The following is a 22,749-nucleotide window of genomic DNA, read 5'->3' as shown; positions in this document are numbered from 1 at the left end:
AAACAGCACTAGTCAAGTCATAATGGCAACTTACAAATACATAACCACTCAACACAACCCACACAGTGATCTAATGTACAAAAACAAACTTAAACTGGCTGAATCAATGACTGTAAAAAAAACATGGAGGAAGGCTTCCTGTGGTGTCTGGCTGCAGTATAGGTCATAAACCTGCCTCCTCCATTACAGCAGGCAGGACAGGGGTCAGATGAAAAGCAAAATGTTTACCTCAGATTAAATATTTAACAAAGTAAATTGGACTGAACAGGCCAGTTAAACACACGAGAGGATACAAATACAAAAAAATGATCTAAAAACAAAGAATGAAAATCAACTGTTAATGTAATACTTACTTCGAATTAAAAATAATCAAACACAAAACTGACCAAATATCTAACTCAGAAAAAAACAAACCCCAAACAAACCCAAAATAATATATTTAAGATGAATGGTTTAGATCCCCCCCCCCCACCCAATGAGAAATGACGCAAACAAAACTTCCTGTAGCAGTAATAGCTGTGCTGCATTGAAAAACAGATCATTTTCTCTCCAGTTACCCACAGACCTCAGCAGTCCAACAGACCCCCAGCACCGGTAAAACATTAACCAGAAATTGTTTATGGGACATGTGTCATTATTTATGTTTGTGTTTGTGGAAATGTGCATTAAAATTAAAATAAAGATGCTGGTGTCTGACATTACTGACTTCACAATTGTCTGGCTTCTGGTGTGGCCTTCACAATTCAATTTTTAATTCAAGTCAATTTTATTTGCACAGCGCCAAATCACAACAATATAAAGTGCCTCCAGGCAGGCACTTTATATTGTAAGGTAGACCCTACAATAATACATACAGAGAAAAAGCCCAACAATCATATGACCCCCTATGAGTGAGCAGTCTGGAGACGGTGGGAAGGAAAAACTCCCTTTTACAAGAAAGAAACCTCCAGCAGAACCAGGCTCAGGGAGCGGTGGCCATCTGCAGAGATCGGCTGGGATGAGAGAAGGAAAACAGGATAAAAGACATGCTGTGAAAGAGAGACAGAGATTAATAACAAGTATGATTCAATGCAGAGAGGTCTATTAACACATAGTGAGTGAGAAAGGTGACTGAAGAAGAAATACGCATTGCATCATGGGAATCCCTCAGCCACATACACCTATTGCACTACAAATGCAAGCATGTCAGTTTTATTCATTTTATGCAAATCTTCATACAAATTTTAAAGGTAATTCAGGCAAAACTTTGTAAGTATATGAGTGATTGGATGAAGCGGTTTGACGACTTAACACGTTATTTTAGTTTAAAATACTTGTGTTATGATAAATGCTAATTTTGTTGTTACTTTTACAATATGATCCATCCTTCAGTTAGCAGTGTAATAATTCCTCTGTGATAAAGAAAAATTAGCTTGTTTTCTTTTTGTGTGGGAGCTGGCACAGTGTTTCAATTTTACAGCCTTTTAATATGAAAGTAGAAGCAGTCCTGTCAGTACACTTCCTTTTTACATTATTTCACACTTACCCTGTGAAGGGCAACAGTCTGACGTTTACTTAGCCAGGAAAGCTTCAGCTTGTTTCTTTCCGCACGTCTTCCTCTTCACTTTCGGCGGCTCTGTGGCTTATAGACATGTTGACAAGCATGGACGTGTCAAAACTTTGCTTGATTTTGCTGTTACCACTAGCTGTGTCCCATGATGCTGAAGGTAATACAAGGAAACTATTTTCATTATGCATTATTACTGTTTTTAAATTTATAACCTATCTGTTTTTAGTTTAAACTAAACACATTATTATGGGATTAAAAAGATGGTTTAACATTCACAAAAGATAGAAACTAAAGTCATCTCTGACACAGGCTGAATTTTGTATTTATACTGTATTTTGCTGTCACTGTTTACAGAGACTGTTGTGAAGACAGTTAGGAGAGAACATGATGTCACTCGGATTTGCAACAAGGAAAGACAGACTACTATTGTTTTGATTATCTGTAAGATCAAAAGTCAGAGGGACACAGGAGGACAGTGTCATCTGCTGTATCGACATGGAGAGAACTTTACTCAGGAATGTGACGCCAGGTTCTCAATAATAAAAGAAAATCAGACTGCCTTTCTTGAGCTGACCAGTTTAACACCAGATGATAGTGGGAACTACACCTGTGAGTGTACAAATACTGAAGGGACATATATTGTCCATATCAGTGTCACTGTAGAAGGTAAATGCATTTTGGTTTCTTTATTTGACACAGTTATTTCGCACTGTGTTAGCATTGTATTGACCTGTTTATGTGTTTTTTATTCATGTAATTTGTTCATTTCTTTTCTTCTTATTTTCATTTACAGCAGTTTAAATACACTCACTGACTAATTTATTAGGTACATCTTTGTAGAACTGAGTTGGAACACCTTTAGCTCTCAAAAATGTCTTCATTTTTTGTGGCACAGCTTTAACAAGGCTCTTAAAACATTCCTCAGAGATTCTCAAGACATATTGAAATTACATCATCACACAGTTGCTGCAGATTTGTCTGCTGCTCTTACTTGATGCAAGCCTTCCATTCCACCACATCCCAAAGTGCTCTACTGGATTGAGATCTGGTGACTGCGGAGGCCGTTTGAGTGCAGCTAAGTTCAAGAAACCAGTTAGACATGATTTGAGCTTCGTGACATGGTGTGTTATCCTGCTGGAAGCAGCCATCAGACGATGGGTATTTTTTGAACATAAAGGCATGGATGTGGTCAGCAACAACCTTCAGGCAGGCTGTGGTGTTTAAATGATGCTCAGTGGTTACTACAGGGTCCAAAGTGTGCAAAGAAAATCCCCCACAGAGCATTACACCACCAGCAGTCTGAACTGTTCAAAATCAACTCATCTGGGAAGGCATCGTTTTTTTAATCTTCTGTTGTCCAGACTTGCAAACTGTAGCCTCAGCTTGCTGTTGTTAGAGGACAGCAATGATATCCAGTGTGGTCCGCTCTGCCTCAAGGTTAGATGTGTAAAAAGCATTTTTACCCAGAGAATCACAGCTCACTGGATATTTTCTATTTTTAGACCATTATCTGTGAACTCTAGAGATGATTGTGTGGGAAAATCCCAGCAGATCAGCAGTTTGTGAAGCACTCAGACCAGTAACATGTGCCATGTTGCTCTGTTTGAACTTCAGTCTTGACCATGACTGTTCAAATGCATTGATTTGCTGCCATGTGATTGACAAATGAAATGAACACTGAAATATTTGTGTTACACCCTGAACAGGTGTACCTCATAAAGTGGCCAGTGAATGTATGTAAGCAGTTGTACCAATTTCAGTTTATAGTAATATTCAGAAAAGGCTGCAAAAGAAGAAAAGAAGAAGAAGAAAAGAAAAGAAAAGAGTACAGTGGTAATATTTAAAGCTCTGTGGTTATAAAACTGGGGTTTCATTACTTCACTCAGAGTTTCAGTAGATGTAAACTGTGTTTGATTTGTGTTTTGATTTTCAGGAAATGACAGTAAATGATTTTTCTGGCAAATACATCTTTTCAATGATTTAGACACAAACGAGGCCCAGACTTCAGCAGAAAAATCTTTTTCCGTTTATCTGCCCGGTGCTGTGATCATCTTTATAACTGGAGTTATTGTGGGATTTATCTACTGGAGGAAAAGTAATGGGTGAGACTATTTTTGCTGCAGTAATTCAAAGATGATATAGATATAGAGAAAGTAAAAGTAAAAATCACATTTCAATAAATGAGAATTCGGTGTATGTTAAACATCATGTCTAGAATGAACATTTTTTATCCTTCCAAAAATAAATGTAGATGTTCTTACTTGATTTTTCTCTGTGTGAATGTGAATACATGTTACACTAATGCTGACATCCTTTCTTATCAAAGTGGCTGCTTAAGGTCAGGAACATCTGGAGTGTCTGTACCTGAAAATCCCAACGGTTTGGTGAGCGATTTATTGCTACAATCTACAGCTTAGCTAGTTAAAAGTTTGCTATTAAACATAAAAAATGTACATTTATGTTTTAGGACGTTAACTACTTATATAGATAATTACAGATTAGTGTTATAATGCTATGAGTGCCAACTTCAGTGTCCTTTATTTTTCATTTTGTGAAGAAGCTGTTACAGAAATGAGCAGAAATATTAAATAATTCAGGCAACAAATGAAGAGATTTAAACATCAATAAAGTGTGTGGGTAGACAGGGTTGAACTTGTTTAATACCTGAAATATTTCACTTTTTTAAAGGATGACGATGAGCCAGATCAGCCCTACACAAACCTTCAGCAGCCATCGAATGATTCCTATCAGACTATCATCTCAGTGAACCATCAACACGACAACAAGACACGCTCAGCAAGAAGCACAGGAACTGTCGGAGTGGATAATAAAGCTCTATGAGACATTTTAAAGTATATAAAACTTTAGGTGACATACTAATATAATAATATTCATATATTATAATAAATGTCAATCTTTTCACACTGGACATTTGTTAGTAACGGAGACCATTCAGTCATAATACTCCAACTCAGGCTCTCAGATTTAATACAATACAAACACAATAAACTGTGGCAAGCATGACTCTTTGTGTCAGACTAGTTTTGTTTTTTTAACAAACATCTCATCATAATTTTAACACAATGTCCATCCAGATAAACAGAGAGATCAGTCTGGCTTAAACAATGTTGGTGGTTTACCTTCTACTGTCCTTCCACTTTTATGTACTTCTATTTTAGACATAGTAAAAGTTCAAGTCTAGACACAAGAGGTGAAATAAGGAGGAGTGCAAGTCTTCCTGCTTGCAATATAGTCTACTTCACACTGTCAGCCACAGTTACTTCCTCACCAGTATGACTGCACGGAAACTCTGCTTTCTCCTGCTTCTTCTTCCACTTGTGGTTTTTAGCAGTGAAGGTAATTATATATAATTTTTAAAAAAACATACTCTAATGTCAGGTGTTTAAGATGAAAGCTTTAGTTAGGTTAGTGAAGGTTAGGTTAGTGAAGGTTAGGGTAGTGAAATAATATATGTGATTCATTTTCACACAACAACAAATATATGTCAATTATTATCCAGATTTTGTTTTATTTTAACTGTAACAATTTATAGAGACTCTTGTGAAGACAATTGGAAAGAAACCCGATTCCACTCAAATATGCAGCAAAACAACACTGAATATTACTGTGATGATACTGTGTGAGATCAGCACAGAGAGGAGCCGAGGAGAACAGTGCCGTCTGCTCTATCGTTACAATGAAGGCTTTACTCATGGGTGTGACTCCAGGTTCACACTGATCAAAGAAAATGAGACTGTGTTTCTCCACCTGGTCAACTTAACATCTGAAGACAGTGGGAACTACACCTGTGAGTGTGTATTTCGTGGTGGACTGTATGTTCTCCATCTCAGTGTGACTGTGAGAGGTAAAAACATTTTCTATTTATACCCACACCGCACAGAATCAAAGTGGATGTTTGGAACTGTGTTAACAGTTTCTTTTCTGTCATACATGGTTTGAGGTCGTCAGTTTACAGTCAGAATGTTTTTAAGCTGTTCTTCTGGCTAGATTTGTTTTTAATTTTCATTATAAAACTGTGCTCCAGTCACAACTTTGGTGTAATTTTATTAGTAAAATGTTTGAGTGATGTAATTGTAACTCTAATGTAATGAAAAGAGAAACATGTTTTCCACTTTTTATATAACATGTTTTCAAAGGATGATTTTTTTTGTGTGGCAACATTCAACAGAGGATGGAGATTTTTCTGGCATGAAGTTCATGGCTACAGTTACCATCATTTCTGCTGCTGCTTCACTCATCAGTGTGGCTGTGATAACCTGTTGTTACAGCCTGAGGAGAAATCCTCACAGGTGACAACTCTTACTGACTCATTTAAACTTGTGAAATGACACTTTGAAATCACTTCACGAGCATATTACTGCATATAGCAGCCACTGTGGTGTTCAAAGTATCTCATAGTTTCTTTTAAAAACACCACACATTTGTTGTAGACATAGCTAGCCTTGTTTTTGAGGTATTTTGTGTCCACCCCATGACCTCTGATATTTTTATCCTAACAGAGAAAACAGATCAGGGCTATCTAACTTGACAGGATCTGAAACTCGCCAGCTGTTTGTGAGTTTTCCTTAGTTCTGTTTTACACTTCTCAAATTGTGCCAAGGCTGCAGTGCATTATGTCTGTTTTTTAAGCTACACTTTAATTTAATGTAAATGACAGTGTAAATTGTTGTTTAGGACAAAGAGGACCACTACATGAGCCTTCATCGGCAAAACATTGATGCCTACCAAACTATCTCCTCCGGTCGCCTTCATCATGATGCTGAGGCCACTCCATGTCGCAGTCATGTACAATATTAATCAGAGATGGAGGGATTTTTTACCCTGACTACATAATTTATAAAACTATGATGCTAGACTTACTATTTATAAAAGACACTGACATTTTAACTTGCCAGCATCATGTGTACTGTACTGTTAGTTTGTTTGCTTTGCACTGAAAAAAGAGAAAAATATTAACGTCCAATAAAACTTGCAACTATGTTATTTCATTTCTGGTTTTTATCTGGTTTTAATGTGGAAAATCCTGCCACTTGGGTCTGTGGCCTCTGCGACCATTAAGGTTTTTGCTATACTGGTCCACTTGATAGTCACATTTTATTAGAATTTGATTAGGATTTTATTTTATTTTGAGTCATTAGAATCAGAACGGGGGTCAGGAAAGAAGAAAAAAAGAGAAGTTGGGGAGAAAGTTAACAGAAGAAGAAGGAAAAATAGAGAAGAACAGAGATAGATGGAGAGAGGAAGAGAGAAAAAATACTGAAAATCTGTTTCATCACCTGCTGAAAAACACAAGGAAAAACCAACACAGTGGAGAAACCACAGTAACAACCAATAATATGCAGTAAGTAGGCTAGTAAGTAGTAGTAAATAATAGATACTAAATGTTACTGAGCAGCAGACAGTAAATGGGCCCTGAGGCCCGAGACCTGAGGGCACCCCACCCGCAGCACAGGCCCAACAGAGCCAGGGGGCCAGGCCCCGCCGAAAAGACACCCGGAGTGAGCCACTAAACAACCAACCACCCAGCCCACTAAACACAGAGAACCACTAATGCACCGTAGGTGGGGGCACCAGCTACTGGCAGGGAGTGTGGTGGGGGGAAATAGACCCAACATCTGGGGGAGCCTGAGGTGTTCTAAGAGAGGTGGAGTCTAAGATCTGACCTGACACATAGACAAACAGGCACACACAGACACAAGCATGCATTTCCATGCACACATATACAAATATTCACACACTTGCCAACATGGACACACACAGAATGCCTAAACTCAGATGTTTGAATTTAGATAGGTAGACAGTAAGATGGGAACGCTTATGTACTCTGGTGCCACTTGGTGGCCAAAGATAAATGTTCTGGTTCAAGGTATCAGGGATGGAGAAATGAAGTATGCCTATTTTGCTGTTGCCATATTTGAAGTGGCCGCCTGTGAGATTTGGGGCAGGGATGTGGATATGATGTGGAATTAATTTTAGGCCACAGAATTATTAACAAGTCATTATCCAACAACGGGACATCACCAAAAGGGTGCATTTGTACCCTTTGAACATTTACATGTTCTCCCTGTGTTTGTGTGGATTGTCTGCAGCTACTCTGGCTTCCTTGCACAGTCAAAAGATATTTACTTAGTGGGGTTAGGTTAATTTGTGATTCTATGGATGGATAGTATGAATATCCATCTGCCATCCTCATCTTCTGGGAGAAATCCGAACTTTATTAATTCTTTGCAGTGACTATTTTTATGTGGAGTGGAATTTAAACTGCCATAGAATATGCTTGTGGCAGATTTGAATCAAGACAAGGGTATTGTCAAAGTGTTCTTTGGCATGCATCGAGACAGTTTCTCAGATACAGAAGTGACTTTAGCAGAGCCAGTTAAAGCCTACTGTGCTTGAGTGGGCAGCTCAAGTTTCCACGTGGGAGCTTTAGTGAGACGAAGACAGGAAGTTAAAGCTGCTGACTAATAATCTGCAGGTTTCTGATTTGAGTCACTGTTAAGAGGATGGTGTCTCTAAGATTACTGCTTTTGTGCATGGATAAATAAACAGGGAAATAAATGAATAGAAAAAAGCATCTGAGCAGATGTGCACCGATGGTGTGCATCCTGCTCGGCGTGTCAGCTGGTAAACCAGCCCGCCGTTCTTAAAATGCCTTTTCACCCCTTACCATTTATGGAGGTCCCATTTTAGCACATTGGCATGGACCTATTCGGGCCATTTCACCAGAGGGTAGATGGATATTGCTTTGTATTCGTTCTGGTGGATTATACAACACAATAACATGATGCAGTGCTGCTGTGCACCATTTCTGCAAAGAGTGTGGTGCAAGCAAGGAAGATAAAATGAGATAACTCTTGCACAGTCATACCTAGTACAATAATACAACAAATTTGGAAACTGTCCCACGATAACACGGTCATTTAGATAAAATATTGGATATTGTTTACATGTAACTGCACAAATACAATTTAGAAATGTAATTATTGACGAGAGTGAACAACCACTTATAATGTAATCTACAGCTGTGGACAAACAGCTAGATAGAGAATGAGCAGTGTTGTGTTTTTTCCATAAAGTTTACTGTTTCAGTGAGAGTCATATATCATATCATTTCAAACAGGGGCGATCCAGTAATGTTGCACAAACGAGTAAGACTAACTATAGACTTTAGCCAAAGTTATTAAGTTAGCTAGAGAGTTGGTATTGTGTGTAAGACATAAATAAACCTAAAATACAATGTTTTGGACATTCTTTTGCATATTTCCCTAGGGGTCTCTGCAAGCATACAGGGCTCTGAGAGGGTACAAGATGACAACTGTGGAATTCTACTTGAAACAGTCGATCATGTTTGTCAAAGCTGAATTCAGGGCAAACTAAGCTAAATTAGTGTTTTTAGCTAACAGCTACAATAAGCATAAAAGTTACTGTTGGGCTATTATTTGTTAACATGATGCTTGTTCTTATACAGGTAATACATTTATTACCAACCTGAGAGTTTACCCGCCGGCCATTTGACATGATGAATGACTTCTGAATACTTAATCTGTGCCCTGCTCCAGCTCAAGATGCTGCAGGTCTGCTCAGTAAAACTCTGGATCCGCAGGTTCAACCAGTGTTGCCAGCTTTGCAACTTTGTTGCTATATTTAGTGAGTTTTCAGACGCCTTTAGCGACTTTTTTTCTAAAAAGCGACTAGCGACAAATCTTATATTACATATCGCTCTTAACAAGCAGCAGGTGCTGCCGTGGGCACCTCACCTGTGCCAAAACGCTTACAGGCGGCAGGTAGTCCTCATGGAGCAGTCGACCCTAGCTGATGTCAGAGCAGGAGATATTCATCCTTACGCCTACAAACTGCAAATGAATCGCGCATGTGCGAATCCACTGACCCCCCCCCCCCCTTCCCACTGTAACGCAGGGTGGGAGCAGCGGTTCATTTTTCTTTGTCTCAAATAAATCAATGCACTAAAATTAATCAACTAAAACTTGGGAATCGGATGTCCTTGCAGAGCCTTAACTCCGTCTTGTACATCGGATTTCGACTGAAGCTGTCTGGTGAGGCAGTCCCAAGCCCAGATAAAGGAGGAGGGTTGGAATTGTGACATTAAAAAACAATAATTGCTAAAACGAAAAGTAATTTGTAGTTCAAAATATATTCTAAATGCTTTTAGGGCGTTTTTTACTCACTTTATGTCTCTTCTATGGTGTTATTTCTCTCTCCTACAGCGTCTGTTACAACTACATAGGCATGAATAATTATGCAAATTAGGCGATGACGTCACCTAGCGACTTTTAGGACAGCCAATAGCGATTTTCCTTACTGAGGAGTTGGCAACACTGGGTACAACGTAGCTCTATTAATTGGTGCTCGATTACTCTGCCGCTTTCTCGAAGGACCCGGATGTAAACTGAATTTAAGAACTGAATTTGAATTGCAGAACTGACATTGAATAGTGAGAAGTGATACTGAAAGTATTCATGACCTAAATTTAAAGAAGGATGGAATACAATTTCAAATTACATTAATTCATTTCCAAAATATAAAATTCAGTTTCAATTTAGTAACGATTATTCAAGTTGCGCAATTCAGATTCAATCTGAGCAATTCAAATTCAAATTTAACTTATTCAAATTCAGTTTCTGATGGCATAAAATTCTGCCCATAGATGTTGCTCACATATGCAGCAAGGCAACACTGAATATTACAATCTGTGAGATCAGCACACAAGGGGGGCAGAGAAGAGTGTGTCGGCTGCTGTATCATTATGATTCATGGGTGGGACTCCAGGTTCCCACTGATGAAGAATATCAGACTGTGTTTCTCTACCTGAACAATTTGACAACAGATAACACTGGGAACTACACCTGTGAAATTTACATTCTCCACTTCAGTGTCACAGTGGTAAACAAGATAAAATGTCTTTTTTTCTATTATTGACGTTTGCTTTTCTCATACATGGTTTATTTGTGCGTTTAGTTAAGAATGAGGAGGCGACTGAAAAGTTCTTCCCAACTAGCATTTCAGATTGTGCTTCAGTTAACTTTCTCATTTGTCTCCTACTGACCAGGCTGACATAAAATCTCTCTTTGATCCTCAGCACTTTTGAGAAACACCAGGCCTTTACATCACTGTTTCAATACAAGATTCTGGTGAAGGAAGATGCACCCATTCATCAATAGAGACATCGGATAGCAGAGTGGTTGGTGCCAGGAGAAATGAAACCGACGCTACACTGCATCAGAGTGGCAGGACTGACTGTTAACCCTAAGAAGTATTCCATAGCCCAGAGAGAAGTGGAGAATAACTTTCTTCTTCTGAAAACTTTAATTGAGCAAAGCCAGTTGCATGAAGTGCTGTGTTTTTGAAAGTTTATGAAAGCAAATATTTTACCATCATCAAGCTCTTAATTTTAAACATGAGTTTGTGTTTCTAAACAAAACACTAAACAGTTAAAAACTGAAGCATCCAAACATATGAGAATTTGAGGTTTATGTCAGGGGCTGGGTCTGTCACACAGCATTTTGAGTTCATTTTGTATTTTTTATTTCTTATATTATATTGAGAATATGCTAAGTTCTGGTGTTGGTATTATCAGTTAGGATTGTGTTGAGTTTTATTCTAGTTTAGGTTTTCATCTGTCTCTTTATGCGTGTCTGTTCTTGTCTTCTGTTGTCATGTCTACGTCTCTCCATGTTTTATTTTGAAAGCCTTGTTTCTATGTTCATTGTGCTTAGTGTTACTTTTCCCTGTAGTGTCATGATGCTGATTTGTGTCAGCTGTTTCCCCATGTGTTTCCACTTCCCCTGATCATCTCCTGTGTGTATTTAGTCTGTGTGTTTTCGTTCAGTCTTTTTCAGGTCATCTGTATTACTTCTGTCATGTCAAGACTCATGCATTTCATAATTTTGCTCAGGTCATGTTCATGTCTCTTGTTCTAGTTTTTGCTCATCACAGTTTTTGCACGTTCCTGGGCAGCAACATGTTCATGTCTGTTTTTCATAGTTACCACAGTCCTGTCACTGTTTTCATAGTTATTTAGTTTTCACAGTTTAGCTTTCAGTTTAGTTGTCGCTCCTGTTTCACCTTCGCTTGAGAACCCACACAAAATATCAGTTGCCCTGTCAGCCATGGAGGCAGTCCTCGAGATAAAACCGCAGCTGCTTCTGGAGAAAAAGCCCAAGCTCTGTATCACTTCCACCTCTTCTTAAAGTCAATAAAGAGTTATTTTTACTGATTTTTACTGATTTAATGTGAGTTGTAAAATCTTGGGGTTGATATTGTTACACCTTCACCTTGATCACAAACTATGCCACCGTCGAACTAAAACACAACATAAAATTCAATGAAATAGTTAGACGGGTGAAATAATGGATTGCATTTATATAGCGCTTTTCTAAACACTCAAAGAGCTTTACAATTCTACTATTCATTCTCGCTCACATTCACACACTGGTGGAGGCAAACCACAGTTGTGGTCACAGCTGCCCTGGGGCAGACTGACAGAAGCGAGGCTGCCATATTGTGCCATCGGCCCCTCTGGCCATCATCAGTAGGCGGTAGGTGAAGTGTCTTGCCCAAGGACACAACAACCAGAGCTGGGGATCGAACCGGCTACCTTCCAGTTACAAGATGAGCTTCCTAACCGCCTGTGCCAAGTAGAATAGAATAGAGACATAAAATGATCTATATAACACACAGGACATACCTCGCTGGCTGACCCATGCTTTGAGGCACAAATGAGCACCTTACAGATACTTTTAAGACCATTTGAACTTCCACTGACTTAAATTGGCCTCTGCTGCTTCAACTTGCCATGCTCACACATCAACATGGGTGTGCATCTTCCCCAATGGACCAGTGGAACCAACATGCAGTACAATAGTTCCTACATGAGATTTTCCACAATAAATCACCTAATGACGTATAAAATATGCATAGTGTAATACAAAATACATTAACTAAAAGTGTGGCAGTAAAACTCTGGGTCATTCAGGTCGGCTCACTGAGGCTCTTCACCAGCCCGAGGCCATTGCCTCACCACCAGCAAGCCGCTCACCCTCGCCGCCTCGGTCAGACGACCCATCGCCTGACTCATTTCTGGTGAGGATGTGGTCGGATGATGAGGAGCCCACTGCCATGTCATCTTCAGCTCCTGCTGCATTAGCTTTCCTTGCTCCCTGTTCCAGGAGGAAACAATGTTCTCACCATCGCCATTCAAAACCTGAGCCTGGGGAGGCTCCATAGCTAACGCCATCTGTGGTGTTTTTTCACACGAACTGTCGTGAGTAAAACTGACTCTTGTTCAGGTGTTTCCTCCAGACCCTTAGCCGCGGTGTTAGAAAAGTGACTCCCCGAATCACTCTCCTTTGAGAGTGATTCGGGGAGTAATGATGACCACTGGCTCACAGTCTGCACCGCAGATGTGTGCCCAGGAGCCAAATCATGAATGTTTAAATCATGTTTTTGGAGACAATCTTGGAATAATAATAATAATAATAATAATAATAATAATAATAATAATAATAAATTTTATTTATGAGCGCCTTTCAAGTCACCCAAGGACACTTTACAATAGGATAACACATAGTAAAACAATGGCAAAATAAGAACAATAAAACAAAAGCACAAGATAAAATTAACAAACAGTGGATTCACAGTTCAGCACGGTGGCACGGTGGTTAGCACTGTTGCCGCACAGCAAGAAGGTCCTGAATTCAATTTCAACATCAGGCCGGGGTCTTTCTGTGTGGAGTTTGCATGTTTTGCGTGGGTTCCCTCCGGGTACTCCGGCTTCCTCCCACCATCCAAAGACATGCAGCTTGTGGGGATAGGTTAATTGGATAATCCAAATTGCCACTAGGTGTGAATGTGCGAGTGAATGTGAGTGTGAATGGTTGTCTGTCCCTGTGTGTTGGCCCTGTGACAGACTGGCGACCTGTCCAGGGTGTACCCCGCCTCTCGCCCTATGACAGCTGGGATAGGCTCCAGCGCCCCCCGCGACCCTGAAAAGGATAAGCGAAAGCGAATGGATGGATGGATGGATTCACAGTGAATATGCAGATTTGAACAGATGAGTTTTGAGTTGGGATTTAAACTGGGGGAGAGAACCAATGTTTCTTATTTCTGGGGGCAGAGAGTTCCACAGCCTGGGAGCAGAGCAGCTGAAAGCTCTGCTTCCCATGGTGGTGAGGTGGAAGGAAGGTACAGCAAGCTGGATAGAAGAAGAAGATCGAAGTGAACGGGCAGAACAGGTAGTGGTTAACAGGTCAGAAAGGTAAGGAGGAGCGAGGTTATGAATGGCCTTGAAGGTGAGCAGAAGAAGTTTGAATATTATCCGGAATTTCACAGGGAGCCAGTGAAGTTCCTGAAGAACAGGGGTGATGTGCTGGTAGGAGGGGGTTCTGGTGATAATGCGAGCAGCAGAGTTCTGAGCCAGTTGAAGCTTATGGAGGAATTTTTGCGGGAGACCATGCAGAAGAGAATTGCAGTAGTCAATACGGGAGGTAACAAGACTGTGGACAAGAATGGACGTAGACTGGGTGGAAAGAGAAGGACGTAATCTGTTAATGTTGCGTAGATGGAAGTAGGCAGAACGGGTGAGATTATTGATGTGAGATTTATAGGAAAGTGAACTGTCTAGGATGACACCAAGGCTCTTAACCTGAGGAGAAGGGAAAACTGTGGAGTTATCGATGGTGAGTGAGAAATGGTTCGCCTTCAAAAGGTTGGATTTGGTGCCAATAAGGAGGATCTCAGTTTTATCCTCATTGAGCTTTAGAAAATTAGAGGTAAACCAGGATTTTAACTCAGATAGACATTCTGAAAGGGAGGAAGGTGGGAGGGAGGAATCAGGTTTGCAAGAGAGAACTGGGTGTCATCAGCAAAACAGTGAAACTGAAGATCAAATTTGCGGAAAATGGTACCTAGAGGGAGGATGTATATTATGAAGAGAAGAGGGCCTAAAACTGAGCCTTGGGGTACACCAGAGGTGACGGGGAATAGACGAGAGCGGAATGATCTTAGTTGAATAAACTGGGAACGGTCGAGGAGATATGATTCGGCCACACAAGAAATGAATGTTTCTTGTGTGGCCGAACCGGCCCATTTGGAGTTTGGAAAATTGTCACAGTTTGGGACTGAAAACACTATGATTAGCTTTTCTGTGACTGAGGAGACTGGACCCTCTGCTTTAGAGCCAGCTAAGACTGCCTGCGCCAGTCCTGAATTAAGTGAACTGGCTCCCCTGCCACCCACTTCTAGGTGCTTAGAGACTGTTTGTTTTTGGACTGATTGTTCAGCTGAATCTGCACAGCCATCACCTGTCTCTGCTGGGAGCTCTGGAGAGCCCCCACAGCAACCTGGGTTTTCCACGCCAGCTGGAGGCGCAGCCCAGCCTGTCCTGTCACGCTATCACATACACAACTGCCTGCAGCTGCTTTGCCACCATCAGCTCAACCACCTGCACCTGCTATCCAACCACCTGCACATACCATGTCCGACCCTGCTTCGCCTCAGCCAGTGGTCTCCGCACCTGCTGGCCCTGTTTCACAGGTAGCCAAAAGATGTAAGTTACTGAGGGGTACCAGTCTTTCTTTCTATAAGTAGTTCTACATTATACTCACAGCCACAGTTACTTCCTGATCAGTATGGTTATACAGAAACTCTGCTGTGCTGATTCTGAATCTAATTCTGTTTTAGCTGTGAAGATAATATCTATACATTAAATTTTGAGTGTGTAAATGTCAACAAACATGGCAGTTATATGTGTGACACGCCCACTGAGATGAAAATGAATAAATGAGTATGTTTAGTTGTTGTATGTGATTCTGCTCAGTGTCTGACTTTTAAAGAGTTTGAACATGAAAGCAGAAGCAGGCATGTGTATGCACTTCCTTTATAGCAGCATTCTCACAAAGATGTACTTCTGTAAGAGGTCTTTCTTTGAGGCTTATTAATAACTCTCAGTACATCATTGTCTGTACTGTCAGTAGCAGTTACACTGTTACTTGGACACCTGGTCAAACATGGATGCATTGAAACTGGTATTCATTCAGCTTCTACCACTAACTGCATACTCACAAGATTTGGGAGGAGGTAATGTAAAGACTGTTTCATAATGTAACATCTATTTTTTTTAATGATCTGCATCTGGTTTAACTCACTCTGACTGTATGTACTATTGTTACTGATTTCAGAGACTGTGGTGAAAACAATTGGGAAACAACCAGATGTCACTCAAATATGCACCAATGAAACACAGAACATCATCACGCTGATAGTTTGTAAGATCAGAACTCAGAGAAACAGAGGAGAAAATTGTGTTCTGCTGTATGAATATGCACGGGGCTTTGAACAGAAATGTGACTCCAGGTTTACGCTGATGAAGGAAAATCAGACTGTGTTTCTTCACTTGATCAATTTAACATCAGAGGACAGTGGGAGCTACACCTGTCAGTGTTCAGCTCCTGAAAGAACAAAAATTCTCCATCTTAATGTCACTGTGGAAGGTAAACAAGGTAAACACACTCTCTTTCTTCTTCCCACTCTATTAAAATTATATTGAATTGTTTAAATCAGAATATTTACTAATGATTGAAAGAACAACATAATGTCCTTAGTTATACAAGCGATTACACCTGATTTCACTTTTTTAATATAATTGACTGCATTAAGTGTTTAATGTCAACAGAAACTGTAAACCGTGTTTTGAATAACTCAGAACATGTTACTAATATGAGATTTAATTATTTTCAATGTTTATTCATATTTTATTCAAATTGAAGTTATAATCGTTTTTTGTTTTTGTTTATGTTTTAGATACCAGACGTTCAAAGGAAATGTCTTTTTTAGTTTATCTGGTTGGTGCAGTTGTTGTAATCATTACTGGTGTTATTCTGGGATTTATCTTCAAGATGAAAAGTCACAGGTGAGAAATAGTTTTTACTGTAATAATTGTAACTTTTTATTTTAGTGTTACTGTGTTTATAGCAACAAAAGTAATGCTGACATCATTGCTGATCCAAAGTGGCTGTTCAAGGTCAGAAACATCTGGACTATCTGTGAGTGAGACTCATGGCTCTTTGGTGAGTAACTCATCTGTAAAGACAAAGCAGCAGGTTGAAGCTGCCACACTTTGCATTAATTATTTTTTAATATGTATTTACCTCGCTTAAAATAGCACATCTTGGAACATATGAAGCAATTTTGAGGCTCAGTGAAGTCAGAGAGTTGATTTGATTCAGTGAACATGACACCTTAGACCACTACTGAAAGCTGAGTTTTTAAAAGGGATTTTATTCAGCAGTGACATGTTCTCAGCATAATTAAGTCAGACTTAATATAATTATGCTGTATGAGTTTCACTTTTATCTTCTTACAGGATGAAGATGTCAGAGATGATTCTTACACAAACCTTCAGCATCCAACAAATGATGTCTACCAAACCATCACCTCAAATCACCCTCAGCATGACATCACTACAAATTAAGAACATTAAGTGTCTGTTGTTGTGATTATTCAGCCAGAAGAACAGAAGCTGTCAGCCTTGATAATCAAACTCTTTTATTTTTGACAATATTTAAACATTTTGAAACATGTAAAACTGCAGGTGACACATGAGCAGTATTGCTCTGATACAAATCTATTTGGCTTGAATCATGACATGACTCAGCTTTCACACTGGACACATGTTTTACACTAACTGAGGCCATTCAGCCATAACACTCCGTGAAACAGATGTGTCCATACATGCTCTGCAAACACTGTTAAAACACTACAAATACAATAAACTGTTCCAAATATGAATCCTTGTGTGGGATCAGTTTTATGTTTTTAGGACCATCCCTTCATTTTAAATGATGTACAGTCACTTCCAGATCATTTCAAGGTTTTCAAAGTCAGACTTCAGACATGATTCTCTCCATCACTGCAACAAAGTGATGAGTCTGGTTGTTTTTGTGTGTCTTGTGGTGCCTTGTTTTAATTTTCTTTTATCATGTTTTAGTCTTGTCGTGTGCCTCTGCTAGACCACACTTTGTCAGCGTCCAGATTGGGCGCGCCTTATGGTGCTCATACATATGTATGTACATACGTTATTTGTACGTTCAGTTAAGGATGAGGAGGTGACTGAAAGGTTATTCCCAACTAGCATTTCAAATTTCTCTGCTACTGAACAGGCCGACAGAAAATCTCTCTTTGATCCTCAGCTCTTTTGAGAAACTCCAGGCCTTACACCACTGTTTCAACACAAGACACGAGTGTAGGAAGATTGACCCATTCATCAAAAGAGATATTGGATAGCAGAGCGGTTGGTGCCAGTGCTAGAAAAAGAAATAAAACTGATGCTACACTGAAGAGCGGTGGGACTGACTGTTAACCCTAAGAAGTGTTCCATAGCCCAGAGAGAAGTGGAGTACTCGGGTTTGTCATCAGCTTTGGGAAGATAAAGCCTTAAGATGGAAAGATTGAGTCAATCCAAACCTTCCCAGTTCCAACTACAAAAGGGAAGGTGAGAGGCTTCCTTGATCTGGTAGGCTGGTACAGGAAATTCATACCACCTTTTGCAGAGCGTTTAGCTGTGCTGAAAGACCTGACAAAGGGCTCAGCCGCTAACACAGTGCACTGGATGGAAGAATGTGATCGAGCTTTCAGAGACCTCAAGGAAGCAGTATGTACTCATCCATTTCTACACAGCCCACTCTTCAGTAAGCCATTCATCTTGCAAACAGATGCTTCAGGAGTAGGCCTCGTATCATTCAACAAGAGGTGGATGGTGAAAGAAGACCTGATGTGTTTCTGAGTCGGAAACTACTTGACAGGGAGACGAGGTATTCAACAGTGGAAAAAGAACATCACTTCATTCTGGAGACCAACCATCGCGTCTTCCAGTGGTTGAAACGCATGAGAGATGCCAATGCCCTGATCGGGGGGTGGTACCTGTCTCTGCAGCTGTATGAGGCCATGGAAGTCAAATGTGGTTGCTGTATGTTTATCCAGGATAACAGAGGACTGAGATACTGTTCTCTTAAGGAAGGGGGCAAATGTTTCCCCGGGGGTCTGGATACCATTTAGAGGTTTCAGGAGAGGTGATGGTTTAAGGGAGTGTGGTGAAGATCTGTACATGGGTTGCTGGTGTTTTCATAATGGTGCTGAGGTGCAAGGTCAATACATATAATATTTAATTATCATTAGAGAATGTATGTATTAAAGTGTGTGGTACCTTTAAAAATAAATTATTAATATTAAACATAATCCAGATGTGAGAAAAGTGCAGTTTTCAAACTACTCTATAAGACACTTGCTGAAAAAAAATTATTGCTTAGCTCACATCAAAGATTTTTGACTGGCAGCTAGGGAAAGCCCCAGGGCCCAGAAGATAGGAGTCAAAATCACTATCAAATACGCCCCCCCCCCCCCTTATACATACAGATTTTATCTACATTTACTGCTTCAAGGTAACTTGATAGGAACAAAAGGTTCTGTATATTAGAGAAATAGAACATGGAATGAATGAGAAAAAAGCCCCCCAATAACCCATTAGATCATACATCATGTAAGTGTTAAAGTGATGTTTTCCACCAGCTTAACAAAACTTTCCATACTAATTGAAATTTCTTGCCCTAGGCAGACATTAACCAGTAGCAGTTGGAAGACAGCCCACAAGGAAAACCTATAGCCAAATAACCAATAAAAACATAACAATCTTTTTGTATGAGTGCCCTTTCTTATGATTTAAATATTAAAACAGTTAAACATAGAGTTAAAATCCTAACACTATGTTTAGTTGGAGATCCTGTCAATTACTCCAACATGCCACATTCTAATCTAACTGCTATTATTTCTTAAAGCCAAGAGTCCCCAAGCCCTGAATGCAGTTAAATAATTAGAAAAAACAAAAAACTTCTTACAGTCACAGAGTTGGCTGTAGTCTGTCCTCAACTGAAAGTTTAAGAGCTGGTAAATAAATGAGCCTAAATTTCTACATGCTTCTGAAAACTTTGCTTGAACAAAGTCTTTTGCATGAAATGCTGTGTTTCTGAAAGTTATAAAAACTAACATTTCACCATCGTCAGCTCTTAATTCCAAACACGAGTTTGTTTCTAAACAAACACAAAACAGTTGAAAACAGTGAAAAACTGTTAAACTCTTTCCAGCCGGTGTATGTTTTTCTTCATGTGTTTACTCACTATTTCACCTTTAAAGCGTCCAAACATATGAGAATTTGAGCTGTAGGTAGCCACAAGGCGTAAGTTACTGAGAAGTGCAAGTCTTTCTTTCTATAAGTAGTTCTACATTATCCTCACAGCCACAGTTGCTTCCTGATCAGTATGGTCATACAGAAAGTCTTCTGTGCTGATTCTGAATCTAATTCTGTTTTAGCTGTGAAGATAATATCTATACATAAAATCTTGAGTGTGTAAATGTCAACAAACATGGCAGTTATATGTGTGACACGCCCACTGAGATGAAAACGAATAAATGAGTATGTTTAGTTGTTGTGTGTGATTCTGCTCAGTGTTTCACTTTTAGAGAGTTTTAATATGAAAGCAGAAGCAGGCATGTGTATGCACTTCCTTTATAGAAGCATTCTCACAAAGATGTACTTCTGTAAGAGGTCTTTCTTTGAGGCTTATTAATAACTCTCAGTACATCATTGTCTGTACTGTCAGTAGCAGTTACACTGTTACTTGGACACCTTGACAAATATGGATGCATTGAAGCCGTACTTAATTCTTCTTATACCACTAACTGCATACTCACAAGATTTAGGAGGAGGTAATGTAAAAACTGTTCTCATAATGTAACATTTGTTTTTTAATGATACTCCAGCCTCTGGTTTAAGTCATTGATACTGTATGTATTATTGTTACTGATTTCAGAGACTGTTGTGAAATCAGTTGGGAAACAACCAGATGTCACTCAAATATGCACCAATGAAACACAGAACATCATCACGCTGATAGTTTGTACGATCAGAACTCAGAGAAACAGAGGAGAAAATTGTGTTCTGCTGTATGAATTTGCACGGGGCTTTGAACAGAAATGTGACTCCAGGTTCACACTGATGAAAGAAAATCAGACTGTGTTTCTCCACCTGATCAATTTAACATCAGAGGACAGTGGGAGCTACACCTGTCAGTGTACAACTCCTGAAAGAACAAATATTCTGTATCTTAATGTCACTGTGGAAGGTAAACAAGGAAAACAACAACCTGTTTTCTTATTTTAAACTTATGTTATTTAGCAATATAAAGTCTGTACGGATTTTAGAAGGTGACCTTCAGGATTTGTGACTTTAGAGGCCAATAGTCATACATCACACTTAACCTTTGTTCACCAGCAAATCAAATACTACGTCAATTTTTCTAACAACTGCTTTTCTTCTCATAAAGAATTAAGCAGCAGGTCTGGAACAGAAACAGTTCCTCTTGCACGGATTTGTGTAATCGTGTTCATCATTGTGAGTTTAGTTATCTTTGGATTTATTTACGCACGACTGCGCCGCAGGTGAGAAACCACTGTCAGAGCTGTGTTTCATATGTTTCATGATTTACCTTTTAACACGCTTCATAATGTGATTCTCTTTGCTGTTTTCATTTTGGTTAATCCACTTTAGCTCAAGTTAATGTTTAACATCTTGCTCTACTGTTCTCACGTTTAAGTGAATTAAAGTCAATTAGCTGCCTGATAATAATTCATCAGACATATTGATCATAAAAAAGTAATGCTAACATCATTTGTTATCCAAAGTGGCTGTTCAAGGTCAGAAACATCTGGACTATCAGTGAATGAGACTCACGGCTCTTTGGTGAGTAATTTACTTGTAAAGACAAAGCAGCAGGTTTAAAGTTTGTTTTATATCCAGTTCTATTTCAAAATGTTGGCTGAAGCTTTTTTTTGTGAAGTTCCTTTGATTCAACATACCTTGGGTCACCTTGAGTTTTCTAAAAGTGTTTTTATCCAGCAGTGATGTTTTCCAGCCTTTTAATTTTATTTTACAGGATGAAAATGTCCAAATAAAATAAAAAGTGATTTTATTCAGCAGTGACATGTTTATAACATAATTAAGTCAGACTTAATATAATTATGCTGATGTTTTACTTTTGTCTTCTTACAGGATGAAGATGTCAGAGATGATTCTTACACAAACCTTCAGCATCCAACAAATGATGTCTACCAACAAATCACCTCAGATCACCCCCAGCATGACATCACTACAAATTAAGAACATTAAGTGTCTGTTGTTGTGATTATTCAGCCAGAAGAACAGAAGCTGTCAGCCTTAATAATCAAACTCTTTCATTTTCGACAACATTTAAACATTTTGAAACATGTAAAACTGCACATGACACATAAGTAATATTGCTCTTATATAAATATTTTTGGATTATCATTATGACATGACACTTCTTTCATACTGGACACATGTTTTATAATAACTAACTAACTAAACAGGTTCACAGATGTGTCCTTGTGCAAATAAAAACTAACTGTGTCAATATGAATCCTTGTGTTTTTGAAAGTTTATGAAAACTAACATTTCATCATCGTCAGCTCATAATTCCAGACATGAGTTTGTTTCTAAACTAAAACTAAACAGTTAAAAACAGAGAAAAACTCTTCCTGGGTTTTTCTTCTGTATTCATGTGTTTACTCACTATTTTAACCTTTAAGGCATCCAAACATATGAGAATTTGAGGCGTAAATTACTGAGGGGTGCAAGTCTTTTTTTCTATAAGTAGTTCTACATTATCCTCACAGCCACAGTTACTTCCTGATCAGTATGGTCATACAGAAACTCTGCTGCGCTGCTTCTGAAGCTACTTCTCTGTTTTAGCTGTGAAGATAATATCTATACATTAAATTTTGAGTTAGTAAATTTCAACAAATATGGCAGTATATGTGTGACACACCCACTGAGATGAAAATGAATATGTTTAGTTTTTGTGTCTGATTCTGCTCAGTGTTTTACTTTTAGAGGGCCTTTAACTTAAAGCAGAAGTGATCATCCATATACTTCCTTTGCAGAAGCATTCTACCAGCATGAAATGCTGTGAGAGATATAAGAGTTTTATGTAACTCCTTCACTTTGCTTAGTGCTTTACTTTGAGAGAGTTTTAATATGACAGCAGAAGCGGTCACGTGCATGCACTTCCTTTATAGAAGCATTCTCACAAAGA

General features: G+C 39.1%; 1 protein-coding gene and 2 long non-coding RNA genes across 4 annotated transcripts; all 3 read left to right on the top strand.

The window, feature by feature from the left end:
* Positions 1–1,596: 1,596 nt before the first annotated feature.
* LOC134621335 (uncharacterized) lies at positions 1,597–4,528 on the top strand. The gene is made up of 5 exons (XM_063467785.1): positions 1,597–1,706; positions 1,904–2,215; positions 3,534–3,651; positions 3,876–3,933; positions 4,238–4,528. Exons 1-5 carry the CDS (start codon positions 1,631–1,633, stop codon positions 4,388–4,390), a joined length of 717 nt encoding a protein of 238 aa, XP_063323855.1. The 5' UTR covers positions 1,597–1,630; the 3' UTR covers positions 4,391–4,528.
* Positions 4,529–4,819: 291 nt separating this feature from the next.
* LOC134620853 (uncharacterized) lies at positions 4,820–6,527 on the top strand. Of its 2 annotated transcripts, none has more exons than XR_010573411.1 (5): positions 4,820–4,906; positions 5,103–5,414; positions 5,739–5,859; positions 6,070–6,124; positions 6,245–6,527. It is a non-coding gene; the product is annotated as an uncharacterized LOC134620853 (long non-coding RNA). The 2 variants fall into 2 exon arrangements; XR_010092147.1 differs by having other exon boundaries at positions 4,836–4,906; positions 5,278–5,414.
* Positions 6,528–20,236: 13,709 nt separating this feature from the next.
* Positions 20,237–21,911, top strand: LOC134620032 (uncharacterized). The gene is made up of 3 exons (XR_010092070.1): positions 20,237–20,344; positions 21,320–21,377; positions 21,687–21,911. It is a non-coding gene; the product is annotated as an uncharacterized LOC134620032 (long non-coding RNA).
* The last annotated feature ends 838 nt before the right edge of the window (positions 21,912–22,749 follow it).

This window comes from Pelmatolapia mariae, linkage group LG23 (genome assembly GCF_036321145.2).
Source record: "Pelmatolapia mariae isolate MD_Pm_ZW linkage group LG23, Pm_UMD_F_2, whole genome shotgun sequence".
Classification (NCBI taxonomy): domain Eukaryota; kingdom Metazoa; phylum Chordata; class Actinopteri; order Cichliformes; family Cichlidae; genus Pelmatolapia; species Pelmatolapia mariae.
This window is presented reverse-complemented; position numbering and strand designations above follow the sequence as displayed.

Coding starts and splice junctions, on each gene's coding strand:
- LOC134621335 (XM_063467785.1), top strand. CDS start 1,631: ATGTTGACAAGCATGGACGTGTCAAAACTTTGCTTGATTTTGCTGTTA. Junction 3,652..3,875: donor TACTGGAGGAAAAGTAATGG/GTGAGACTATTT, acceptor TTCTTATCAAAG/TGGCTGCTTAAGGTCAGGAA. Junction 3,934..4,237: donor CTGAAAATCCCAACGGTTTG/GTGAGCGATTTA, acceptor ACTTTTTTAAAG/GATGACGATGAGCCAGATCA.